Source organism: Panthera uncia, unplaced genomic scaffold (assembly GCF_023721935.1).
Source record: "Panthera uncia isolate 11264 unplaced genomic scaffold, Puncia_PCG_1.0 HiC_scaffold_605, whole genome shotgun sequence".
NCBI classification, from domain to species: domain Eukaryota; kingdom Metazoa; phylum Chordata; class Mammalia; order Carnivora; family Felidae; genus Panthera; species Panthera uncia.
Genome location: NW_026059765.1, coordinates 19,536 through 32,055, shown reverse-complemented (window position 1 = coordinate 32,055; position 12,520 = coordinate 19,536). Strand labels below are relative to the sequence as shown.

Sequence of the window (12,520 nt, the reverse complement as noted above, 5' to 3'; positions counted from 1 at the left end):
TAGCCATCACAACAGAGCTCAGTAAGGAAAAAATCAGCATGGGGAGATATAAGAAGGGGGGGGGGGAGCAAGACAGCCCAGGAACGTGCCCTAGATTACATTTTATTGATATTTCATTTAAAGTGCTTTTTCTCTTTCTCTCTCTAGAAACTGGGTTAATTTATAACCTAGGGCGCAGAAACTCTCCATTTTAAATCTCAACTTGGTAACCTGGCTTCAAAGCTTTAATGATCCATTATTTGCCATGTAAACAGATTTAAGAATGAAATATTGATTTTTCTGACCCTGAAAAAAAAGAATCCTAGAATGACTGGACCAGAGGATTGGAAAGAACGCTTTCTGAAGTGCATTTTCCAGCTAGTAACCATGTTTTGTTTTATTTTTGTTTTCTCTACCTTTTAGGTCTGTTTGCCTGGACCCATCAACATCTGGGAGACTAATGAACCACACTGAAAATGTTTCCGGGGGATTGTGGGGGGGGGGGTTGGAATGTAGATGTTTGAACCAAATGTGTATAAATAAATGGTTTATAACTTAGTTATTGACCTGGAGACTGGTAGCTTGTTAAAGAAACTCCATGTTCCTTCTTCCTGGAGTTGGGCGGTTTCTGTAGGCACTTTTATTTCTCCACTTTCAAAAGCTTGGGCTTGGCCCAACTGTGAGGCTGCCCAATCCTGTTTCTATTACCAATTTAAATCTATGGCTTGAACCTCTACACTGAAAAACCAAATCCATTCCCTTTAAAAAGAGAGAAAAAAAAAACATTTCTCAGAAGTCCTATGTTCTGGCTTTCTTTTTTGTTATTGACTACTGAAGACTTTGAACATGCCCCCTTAATAAATATATTAAAATTGAAAAAGAAGATGAATTGTGACCAGAATTTTATTTACCAAGTTAGACTAAAAGAAGAAAAAGAAACCGTTATGAGCCTTGAGAAAGAGGGGGGAGAAAAAATAAGAAAGCTACTTATAGCAAAGGAGAATTTATTCTACCAAAAATACTCATGACAATGCATCCTAATGTAATACAAAAATAAAAAGAAAGTGAAGATACAAGTATATGATCACTTTCTTGCAGGCCTCATATATTGCTTTCAGGAAATCACATAGAGGGGTGTTGGATTAGATTTAGAACAACTAAAACTCCAAAATAATCTGTAAAAGATGGCTCTGAAACTGGACCAGGAGAATCACTAAACAGAAAATCTTCCACATTTAGAGGAGAGAGAGGGTAGGTCAGGAAGAAAAGAAAATAAAAATCAACTCTCAGAATAAAAGAAGGCAAAAGCACCTGGTCAAAGGGGTTTTTGTTTTGTGATGCTTTGTTTTGCTTTAATGTTTTTAGTAATTCAGATGCTGCAAGTCGATTGTGGTGAGTGTGTCTGTAAAAAAGTCAAAGCTGTCAGCTGAAATATCTACGGGACTGTCGAGGGAACCTGGCAAACTGGGCGAGACTGCATCTGAAAGCTGCAGGCAGGAATCTGTGGAAAAAACGTTAAAGTCCTGCAAAGAGGGGACCTCGAGGGCCTCGGGACTGTCATTGTTTAGGCCTGAGCCACAGTTCTGGCCCATTGTTGACAAGCAGTTAGAAACAGTGGGTGACTGGTGCTGAAAATGTTTCAGATTTTTCTCATTGCTGGTTAAAGGCGAAACTGGGAAACTTTGGGAGTCGCCATTGTGTCCATTGGGAGCCTGCTGCTGAGAGAGGGCATTTTGCTGAAAAGTGTAACCTTCCCTCTCCAGAAGGGCCCCGGAGACGCTCAGGGCTTGCTCAAAGAGCGACTTCTCTTCCTCGTCCTCCTCCACTTTCTCAGAGTCTTCGAGGCTTTTAAATTTCCCCTCGCTGTTGTGGTTCTCCTTGCACTGGGTCTGCCTCTTGTGCTTCATCCTCCGGTTCTGAAACCACACTTTCACTTGTCTCTCAGTCAGATCCAGCAGCGCTGCGATTTCCACCCTTCGGGGTCTGCAAAGGTACTTGTTGAAATGAAATTCTTTCTCCAGCTCTAAAAGCTGCGTGTTGGTGTAAGCAGTTCTCAGGCGTCGGGAGCCCCCGCCGCTGCCATCGGCGATTTCCAGGGATTCTGCGGAAAGGGAAACCAACAAGAGACACGCGCACAGTTGGAGGTGGAGGGGTCCGAGCGGGGTTATTCCACTGGAGAATAAATATAGCAGAAAAGATCAACTGCAACAAAATGGCCGCCCCTGGATGCAGTGGAGCTATTGTGCTGCCTTTCCTGGGAGCCCAGCCCGGGGAGACCCCATCTCTTTCCACCTCCACCAGATTCCTGCCTGTGGCTCCCCCCAACCTCTCCACCCGGGAGCAAACTTTATATTAGCCACACCACAATTTATAATTAATGCATCAGCTGCTTAGCTGAGCAAGAGCGATCTATCACTCTTCATTACTGTCAAAAAGCCAAACTCTAGGACAACTAGACAAGAGGAGGTCAGTTCCAACTCAAATAAATCATCCCACATTACACAAGTTAGGGAAAGTTCCCCCCCCCTTCTTAAAAATATATATATGTCTCATTGTGCAGCGCAGGATCCCTTTTCTCTCCATCACACCCACTCCTGAGCCCACAGGGGAAGGGAAGGCAGCCAAGCATCTCTCCCTCTCTCCCCCTTCTCTCCCAGCCCACGCTCCCCTCCCCCATAACCGCTCCCCGGGCAGCCCCGAAGGAGCAGAGGGTCCCGGGACCTGGGGCCAAGTCTTTGGACTGACCTTTGTGGCTGAGGCAGGCAGGGCCGGTGGCGGCGGCGGCGGCGGCGGCGGCCGAGGCGGGCGGCAGCGCGGTTTTCTTGGCCGCCTTCTTCTCCTTCATCCAGGGGTATTCGGGCGGCTGCAGGGCGCCGGCGGGCACTGGGCTGCCGCGGCTGCCCGCGGGGCTCGGCTTGGGGCGGCCGCCAGCGCCGTGGCGAGGGTGACTGCCCGGGTTCAGGCTGGGAATGGTCTGCTCAAAAGGAGGAGGAATCAGTGTCGAGTGTGAAAGCGTCGAGGTCTTGATTGATGAACTTTGAAATGTATCAGCGACAGGGGGAAAAGATGTCAGGCACTCAGCGAGCGACGGCTGGCTATTGATAAAACCAATCTCTCGCTCAAATTCGTAATTCATGGCCTTCTCCTTGGAGCCCCCTCGGAGAAAAAGTTCCCTCTTCTGGAGGGGCTTTGGGGGGGCAAGGCCCGGGAAAAAGGCGAGAGCAGAGGAAAAAAAAAATCTATCATAGAAGATCGCTGCTGGGGTGTTTTTTTTCTAATTCACTGATTACAGCCGTATGGGGACCGCGCTACTATTAAACTATTGAATTCATGGAGACAAGGTTGAAATTGGACCGAATTGGCTGTCACATGATTGCTTCTGCCCAATGACAATTTGGGCTTTAATCAAAAGAAGCCACTGTCTGTTTGATTGATCCAAAAAAGTCGGGAAGGAACGCCTCATTGGGGGCCAGCGAGGCTTTATTTACACTTTTTTCAGGGCAAAAATACATATATGTGGGTGTGGGTGGGGATGCCCGGGAGTGCGTGGGGGCGAGGGTGCCTGCCTGCCTCCTGATCAGCACAGAACCTGGTGTGTGCGCTTGGGAGTGTGTGTGAGTGTGTGAGTGTGTGCGAGTGTGAGCCCTGCTGCCGGGCCCGCCGGCGGCCGCCCTCTAACTCCCCCGCACACTCCGCGCATTGTTTGGGACTGTCGGGAAGACGCCTCGCACCTCACAAATCATCTAAGCACCTCAGTCTGACGCCTGCAGTCATTAACAAAGTAATCCATTAATCTTCAAAGTTTTGACACCCGAGAGCCCCGCATCCCAGCCACATAAGTTCTGCTAAGGCAGGAGGAAGGAGCAGAGGGAGAGGGGAGATGAGACTGGGAGAAGAAAGAGAGAGGGAAGGAGGAGTGAGGGAGAGAGACAGACAGAGACAGACAGAGAGAGAAGACACAGAAAAGAGGATTCATTTTGGGGTCTCCCCTCTTTTATTTCCATTTTCCTCTGCCTTTTCTAAAACCAGTTACTGGATCTCAGAAGTGATTCCTGTTTTCCTTCCTCTCTTTCCTTCCCTCTTTTCCTCTTCCCCCCTGTCCCCTTCCCTCTCTCCTCTGTCCACCTCTCCTTCCCCAAACCCCTCCCGCATGCCCTCGCCCCCCTCCCAAAGCCCAGCTCGGAGTCTGCGCCCCCCCCCCTCGCCGGACCCGGACCCCGGCCCATTGTTAGCCGGCTTTTCCAAGGCAGCTATGCATCTGGCTCCAGAGGGAAGCGGAAGACGGGGAGGCGGCTCTCGAAGCTTCCCAACCTTCCGGTGCCATCAACTTTTCAGGAGTGGCTCAAGAAAGATAGATGCATGTGCCAAGCAAGACAACAACCCCAGGTTCATGTGTCCAAATCTCTGTAGCCAGGGCGGCGACCAACCAAAGCAATGCCACCCGGAGCAGGCTCCTGCGGCTCCTGGCATTCTGGGTTTCATACCCGTAGGGCTCGGGTGCGGTGAGTATTTCTGATTTCCAGGAAGTCTGTTGGAAGTTAGCAGCAGGGAAGGAGAAGGCGCTTATTCCTCTCTCTCTCTCTTTCCCTTTTTCTTTCCCTCTCTTTCTTCTCCTGGTCCTTGTCGCTCTGATTGGGGGCTGGTTGGTTCAGATGCAATTCGTGTTCCCTGGCAGCCCAAATTGTCTCCCGCACCTTTCCGCTCCTTGGCCACCAGGGATGTTTGCACTCAGGTTCTGTTGTGGGCAACAGCATCGCAGGTGAGAGAGGGCAACCTCAGGAGGAATTATAAACGTTCTCTTTTCTCTGCTCACTCTCTCCTTTTTCCAATTCGGAGACTTGAGACTGAGGGCATCGTGGACTGTGCTGGAGGGTTCAAAAGATAACACCTTTAGGTACCAAACAATAACTTTTTAAAAATCCACCAAGCCAGAAAGAGGGGAGGAGGCTGAGAGAGAAATCTGAAGGTATCTCTTTTCCCTCAAACCCTGAGGATGATGATTCGCTTTTGCTTCCTTTGAAATGGACCGAGTGATCAGACTCCCCCAGGCCGGCAGGCATCCGTGGCAGGAAAATAAATCATTCTGATGGCCAGGGAGAGAGAGGTTGGTGGGGGAGAAAAATCTACGTAGAAAACAAGAAAGGCCGACCGCAGCACAAGGCTAGGACTCCTTCTCTAAGGCCGGCATCAAAGGGGGCTTGAGTTGGAAATTACATATAAAGTGGCCTCCGTCATTGACTGGCCCACAGCATTGCCTTACAGATAGAGATGCTATTTTGGAAAATGTGAGGTTTTTCAGTTTTCTTGCTTTTATTCCAAACAAAGCTCTGAAGGAAGTCTGGGCGCGATCAATCTTGCTCACCAAAAGCCTTGACAGCTTCTGGCCCTTAAGAACACATTTCAGCTTCGAGCTCTTTCCAAGATCAAATGTGGCCGAGCAAAGAGGAGAGCAGGAAACGCAAGTAAACAAGGAAAACTAGTCTTTTAAAATATATCTTTCTGGCAGCAGAAAGAGTTATAAGGCTGCTTTTAGGAAAGGTGCTTTGCAGATTCTGGGATAGCAGCTTTTGCCATTTGCTTTTACCAGAAATAATATTGAGGGGTTAAGGGGAGGGGGAGCTACGGAGAGAGAGCAGCGCTGCCCCCATATCGCTGAGGCTTTGTCAGGGGCTGCGTGGGTGAGAGCTTTCTGCTCGCCTCAGCGGCCTTAATTCAAACACCATCTGGAAGCAAACCCTTTTCTTTGACCATTCAACACTGAAATCTTCCCCAAATCTATTGCTTTAACCCAGGAATCTTTTAATAAGGACTTATTTTTAATATCTTGGAAGCTGGAGGTGAGATCAATATTTTTTCTTTGAAACCCAAAACGAATGTTTTGATTGCCAAGATATGGGAAATCATATTGGAATTTCATTTAAAAATCTGTGTCCTGAGGGAGGAAGGATTCCTCCAAACCAGTTGCCTCTCAGCTAAATAGCAGATTTTGGAAACGGGTTCAAATAGTGATATCCCTGAAAGATTTCCCTCTCTGAATGGATAGAGCTCCCTGGCTCTCTCTCTCTCTCTTTCTGTCTCTCTTTCTCCACTGTTCCTTATTTTACTAGGTAATTTTATACACTTCTCTAAAATTATTACTCATAAGACTTCCGTGTTGCTTAGCCTGCTCAGTTCAGATCTGAACAACTAAAAGAGCAGATGCTCCAGTCCTCACAAAGACTGGTTTTCCAGACTCTGCATTTCTGAGGTGCGCCATATTTCGGCAGGGAGGTTGGGGTGGGGTGGGGAGTAGATCTACTCCTTCTGTAACCCAAACTCTTTCAAAAATGAAAAAAAAAATGTGTATCAGGAGCCCCTGAACAGATATGGGAGAAGCATCTCTGGCTGTGAGAGAAAAACTCAGATCTCTACAGCTACCTGGCTTTATACCTTCAGAGCCTTTTTCTTTTTCTTAAAATGTGAAAAGGTTCCCTAAAAGCAGCTCCTGTGGACCCAGGAGATACCCAAAAATGGCTCCAGTGCCTGTTTCTAAAGATCAGCTGAGGGAGCTTCTCAGGGGAAAGATAGTGGCCATGATGACGGATATTTTGGATTGCAAACAAAATGGCGACATTTTTCACCTCCGTCTCTGAAAGATACAATCCAGGGAGAAGGAGGATTTATTTCTCACATCAGATGCTTCTGATCCCCAGACGCAGGTGGTTCCTTGCTTCCAATTTAGAAAGGGGATGTTGATGGGGATACAGTTCTGAGGCTTACACTTTCTGAATTTGGTTCCTTCTCCAAGCAGTTCTTTAATCTGAAGATGAAAATATTTCCCTTTCCTGTGCCTGCTTTTGCCTCTGCCAGCCAGTCAGTAGGTAGCCTTATCTTAAATCCAGGAGTAGAAATGTAACATTTAGCTCCTGAAGCATCATGAGAAAGAAATACTTATAAAATTGCATTTTTATTAGAAAGATGCCAATCTCCCTTATCTCCCCTCCTCCCCCTGGGGCCACAGAAGGAGAACGAGGAGGGATGAAGGAGAGGAAATAAATCCAGAGAATGCCAGATCCCAAATTCCAGGATGAAGCCAAAGCTGGGACTCAAACAGTCCAGGGAAGGGCTCGGGGAGGCTCCTGGGAGTTCAGCCTTTCTTTTCTTCAGCCGGAGACCTGGGTGAGGCTGTCCGGTTCGAGCCTCCTAGCTCCCCGTGGCGATTTTAGGAGTGATTCTTTCCTCCTAGTGCGATAAAGGACCGAAAAGCATCTACAGAGAGTCCGGTTGCTCGAGAAAATGCTCGCCATCCTCCGCGCGGCTGGCGATTCCCAGGGTTAAGGCATTGACTGGTCCTCTTCGACCTAGAGGAAGATCTTGGAGAAGACCGCCCTGCCTTACTCCCCAGCGGGGCCTCTCGGGCACCTGTGCGTCCCCGCCGCGCTTCGGCCCGCGGCCTTTTGTTTCTCCCGCACTCTGCACTCACGCAGCTTCTGCGCCTGCGGCTGGCCCCTCCGTGGCAGCTGGGAATCAGGCTGCCCAGCGGGCTGGCGTTCGGCGGTTTGCAAAGCTGCCCGCCTCCGGGAGCTCCTACAGCCTTCCGAGAATTCGCTGCGCTCCCGGGCGAGCCGCCCGGCCAGGCCCCACTCCGGAGCTAGAGGGCTTGCCGCGGCCTGCTCAAGCCAGTTCGCCTCTGCCTGAATTCCACGCAGACCCCCGTCTTCGGCCAAAGAACCCCTTCTGAACACGGATATTATTCAGAATAAAAACTTTATTTATTTTTTTTTGTTTAGTTTCTCAGAATGTGAGCAGCAAGGAATGTAGAACTCTCGAAACAAATCTAGCATTTTTCACGTTTACAGATTGTTGTTTTTTTTTTTTTTTTTTTTCAGTTTGGCCGGATGTTACAAACCTAAATCAGTCTTTTCAAAAGCTGGATCCTCTCTGGTATTATTGCATCATTACCGTTTTTATAAAGGAATTATATTTCCCTTTCAAATAAAAAAAATTTTTCTATGTACGCCAATACACTATTGAACAAAAGGCCCAAGAAACCTTCTGAACAATCAGGGTACAGAATTTCTTTAATATAAATACGAACGGATGGGGATAAATAATATTTAAAACTTAGATTATTCAATGCTTGCAAAAAAAATATAAATAAATCTGACTGTTCACCAGCATACACACACGGAAAGACGTACACTTAGTCGTCCTTGCACAGGGAGCCCCTGTTTCAAAGCGCCTTTGATTTTTTTCTCGCTCTTTACAAGAAGTGCAATTTAAAAAAAATCTAAAAGTTAAAAAAAAAAAAGTAATTGCTTCCCCTCGGGAGCCATAATGTACGAACAAATTCACATTGAAGAACTCGGCTAGAAAATTTGTTCATATACCCTGTTTCTGATCAAAGAGTAGAGAAAGTAAAGGGTGCAGGGCCAGCGGCCGAGCGAGGGGGTAGGAGGAGATAAACATCGCTACTGATACTGACAGCCATTCCAGCAACCAAGATTGCTACGTCACATAAACTATAAAAACGCGTTACCAAAGAAAACAAAACGAGGGGGAGGGGAAGGTAGAAGGGGCGGAGAACAGAAAAGAGAGGACAGGAAGAATCTTAAAACAAAACAAAACAGGGAAACGACGAAGAAAGGTGGGGGCGGGGGGGGGGGGGACTCTCCTGGCGCGCAGCCCCGAGCCCACCATCACAGGTGGGTGAGCTTGGGGGCTTCCTGAATTCTTCCCTGAGAAGGATGGTGGGCGGTAAGGTCCGTGTAGGTGGGGTGCGGCTCCCCTGGCCCGGGCCCGTGATGGTGGCCGCTGCCCAGTGGCCCAGCACCCCCGTAGTCCATGGCTGCCGAGGCGGCGTGGGGGAGGTGAGTTAGGCCAAAGAGGGCAGGCCCAGAGTTGCTCATGGGCTCCACATAGCTGCCCCCCACGAAGACGGGGCTTCCCTGTAAGTGTGGGGTCCCATAGCTGCCGTTGCCCTGCAGGCCATGAGCGTGCGGGTCATAGTCGGGTGTGCCCCCTGCCCCCGCCGCGGTGTAGCGCTTCTGTGGGGGCGGTGGGGGCGCGCAGCTTGGCAGGGGTGCGGGGTAGGAGGCGGGGGGCAGCCCATAGGCACCCTGGGGAGGCTTGGAGAAAGGCGGGGGCGACTGGGGCTCGTATGGGACGCTGTTGACCAGCGAATGCATAGAGTTCAGATAGCCGCCCGCGCCGGGGGGCACCGGGCTACGACTTGGGGACTGGCCCCCTGATGACGTCAGCATGCCCTTGCCCTTCTGATCCTTCTTGTACTTCATGCGGCGATTCTGGAACCAGATCTTGATCTGGCGCTCTGTGAGGTTCAGCAGGTTGGCCATCTCTACCCGGCGCGGCCGGCACAGGTAGCGGTTGAAGTGGAATTCCTTCTCCAGCTCCACCAGCTGCGCGCTCGTGTAGGCGGTGCGCGCCCGTTTGGACGACGCTTGCCCAGGCGGACTCTTGTCGCCAGCGCAGCTCTCCCCTGCGAGGACAGAGGAGAGAGGAAGAGTGGCGTCAGGGGCTGCCCGAGGCCCCGCCTAGCCCCTGAACCCGCCAGGCCCCTCCTCACTCCAGGGCCCAAGATCCCTCGGTCTGTCAGGGCCCAGAAAGGGGGAGGAGGAACTAGGTGCTGTCCTCTGTCCTGGAGGGGAAATAGTGCCAGCAGCTGGGTAGCTAGCCCCTCATTCAGTTAAGGTGCAAATCACAGGCTTCCCTAAGGGCAAGAGATAGGAAAGCAGAACCCCCAGTTTGCCTTCCTGATCTGTATTTCCTTCCTGGAGCTATTCACTTTCTGAACCATGTAGTCATTCAGGCCTATCAGACTACAAGCTCCCTATGGGCAGGTCTCCCATCTTCATTCCCTTCACAGTAACTGGGATGTGGGGCACCTATTATACACTCAATAAACCTTTCTCTCTTTCACTGTCTGATGGAAGGATTGCACAGTTGCCTCAACTGGCCACTTATTTGGTCTACCCAGTGGAGACAGGTGGAGTGGAAGCCCCAATCTGGAAGGCCTTCTGTGCCCAAAGGAAGAGATCACATTGAAAGTACCAATTTCTGGTGGGGAGGCCCAGGCCCCTGGCGGGGTCCCTTTAAAGCGTTCTTCATGTTATCAAGCTGCCTCCCCAATTTAATCCACTAATCTTGTACCCTCCTATCCTCCCCTTCGCCCTACCCCCACCTTGGTTCTGCAGGGTCCCAGATGCTCAGGCTCAGAGCAGAGTACTGGGAACTGGAGAAGGCAGGGGGAAAGGTAACCAAGATGCTGGGAAGCCTAAGACCCAGGCCCTGTCCTCTAGTCTAGTTTCTGGTAGGCCCAAGTGGTTCCTATTAGCATGACAAGTCCAAATCCCCACCCCCAGGAGATCCCTGGCTGCCTTCATTGTACTAAATCTGAGTAGGGCCTTCCCAGAGGTAAGGCAGCCACTCCATCTACTGGAGCAAAAATTAAAAATAGGCTCTGTTTATAGGCAAAGCATTGATTCTGACTTGGATGGTGACTAGGCCTGCTTTTATTCTACCACATTTCAGTGTGGGATGGATGTCACTGTTCCACTAGAAAGGAGTTATGCTAAAAAGAGAGTGTGGAGCTCAGGTTTGCTATGCCCAAAGGTCCTAACTCCTAGAGTGTAACAAGAAGGGGTTCCAAACTCACTAGGCCCCACTTGCTCTTGAGGAAGTCAAGAGAGACTCTCATCAGGTCTGTCTGGGGGTTTCCTGGACACAGAGTCCTGTCACCCCCCTAGTTGAAGGAGAAGGAGCTGTTAGTTCTTGAAAATGTTCCAGCGCTCCCAGACTGTGACTGGAGGTAGCCTGGGGAGCCGGGAGCCAGGCCAGGGGACCCCTCCTCTAGAAGGTACGGCTTTACCTGAGCTGGAGCCGCTGGTTTTCTGCTTTGTGTTTTGCCGAGACTCTTTCATCCAGGGGAAGATTTGTTTGGCCACGGTGGGTGAGTTGAGTAGGGGGCTCTTGGCTGCGCTGGCAGGCGTGGGGTTGCTGCTGGCATTCTGAGGTGGGGAAACTGAAGAGGGGGGCGGGGGCGCGGCAGGAGCGGGTGCTGGGGGCTGTGGCGGGGGTTGAGGCTGCTGTGGAGCAGGGGGCGCGGCCTGGGGGGGCGGCGGGGCCAGGGGGGGCTCGCCGAGGCCTGGGGGTTGGCTGGGTGGGCCACTCAGGGTGCGCAGACACGCCTCGCTCAGCTCGTGCGCCTTGGGGTGGCCCCCGGCGCTGGCGGGCGACTGGAGTGAACAGGCAGGTCGGTGGTACTCGCCATCAGTGCCCAGTGCCGAGGACGCCGGATACGGCTGCTGATTGGCATTATAAGCGAACCCGTTGGCTGCCTGGTAGGGGTAGCCACCGTAGATCGCCGAACTGTCGTAGTAGGTCGCTTTTTGCATCGCGTTGTCTCACAATCTTGATCGCACACTCTGACAGGGGCTTGACACCCTTGAGGGCGCACATTGGCACGCCCCCGCGGTCACGTGATACTCCGCCGCCAATGGCTGCCCCGCGCAGACCTGGGGGGCGAGAATCGCAGCGCGGTGAGGGCTCCGCGCAAATCCATCTTACTCTCAATAGCTAAGTGACATGAAAGCCATAAAAGAAAAAGTGGTCAGCAATATTTAGCAGCACGACTTGGCCCCGGGCGCAGAGAGCCGCGCTATAAAAAGCCGCTGGAATTTACTGGCAGCTACAAATATTTGCTTAACTTGCGTCTGGAGTTAGGGGGTTTTCCGGGGAGAGAGGAGGAGAGTAAGTGAGGGCTGGAAGCCGGGACTCCAGAACCGGAGTCCTAAAGAAGAAAGGTTGATGGGCTAGAAAGGAACAGGGCTGGGATTCTTCTTTTCCAGGAGAGAAGAAACTTGGGGTGTCCCTTCGTCTCTGCTCTTTGGCCTTGTCCAGCGAGCCCTGCGACTCCTTCCCTCTCAGGATCATGGGTAAGGGGGCAAGGAGGCAAAGGAGAGCTTAGGTTGCCAATTTGTTCTCCAATCCTCGCTTTAGGACTAATATTTGGCAAAAGAGCCCTGATGCGGGGTGACTTCCCATCGAGCCCCTTCTTGGATCTTTCAGCACCCAAGACAGGTATGCACAAAACATTTTCAGGCAATTGCCCTACTACCCCGCTGGATTTCAGAAGCTGAGCTTGTTGGGCAGTTAATCTACCCTTGGGCAGGGGATATGACCTACCTCCTCCAAATGAGCCCCTTGTAGCCAAGAAGGGAAGAGAAAAAACTTTGGAGGGGACATCCTGCGTGGGAAAGGACCAACAACAACACTTGCTCCAGCAAGTCAAACTCAAATCCTGGACAGTTCTTTTCTCCTTTCCTCTCCCTATTTCTCAGGCTTGACCCAGCAAGCCACTCCCACCTCTTCTCCCCTGTTACAGAAGGTCCCCAGACCCTCCTGCCTTGGACTTTCTGAGGTGCTGTTATTCAGGATAACTATCAAATTCTACCTGTTAAAACATGATGGATTAGAGAAAAAAACAACCCACCAGGAACCTGAAAAACCAGCGTTCATCTCCATGACCACGGCTTGAACTCTC

General features: G+C 50.7%; 2 protein-coding genes across 2 annotated transcripts; both read right to left on the bottom strand.

The window, feature by feature from the left end:
• Window positions 1–1,028: 1,028 nt before the first annotated feature.
• On the bottom strand, window positions 1,029–4,136 carry LOC125918261 (homeobox protein Hox-A2). The gene is made up of 2 exons (XM_049624280.1): window positions 2,725–4,136; window positions 1,029–2,080 (listed from the first exon to the last, which is right to left on the bottom strand). Exons 1-2 carry the CDS (start codon window positions 3,113–3,115, stop codon window positions 1,341–1,343), a joined length of 1,131 nt encoding a protein of 376 aa, XP_049480237.1. The 5' UTR covers window positions 3,116–4,136; the 3' UTR covers window positions 1,029–1,340.
• Window positions 4,137–8,613: 4,477 nt separating this feature from the next.
• Window positions 8,614–11,486, bottom strand: LOC125918262 (homeobox protein Hox-A3). Its single transcript, XM_049624281.1, has 2 exons — window positions 10,847–11,486; window positions 8,614–9,457 (listed from the first exon to the last, which is right to left on the bottom strand). Exons 1-2 carry the CDS (start codon window positions 11,370–11,372, stop codon window positions 8,658–8,660), a joined length of 1,326 nt encoding a protein of 441 aa, XP_049480238.1. The 5' UTR covers window positions 11,373–11,486; the 3' UTR covers window positions 8,614–8,657.
• Window positions 11,487–12,520: the final 1,034 nt, after the last annotated feature.

What these genes read in the sequence shown, in the direction of transcription:
- LOC125918261 (XM_049624280.1), bottom strand. Translation starts at nt 3,115, where the DNA reads ATGAATTACGAATTTGAGCGAGAGATTGGTTTTATCAATAGCCAGCCG. An exon ending in TGCCTGCCTCAGCCACAAAG is followed by an intron (nt 2,081 to 2,724) that starts GTCAGTCCAAAG and finishes CCCTTTCCGCAG; the next exon opens with AATCCCTGGAAATCGCCGAT.
- LOC125918262 (XM_049624281.1), bottom strand. Translation starts at nt 11,372, where the DNA reads ATGCAAAAAGCGACCTACTACGACAGTTCGGCGATCTACGGTGGCTAC. An exon ending in AACCAGCGGCTCCAGCTCAG is followed by an intron (nt 9,458 to 10,846) that starts GTAAAGCCGTAC and finishes CTGTCCTCGCAG; the next exon opens with GGGAGAGCTGCGCTGGCGAC.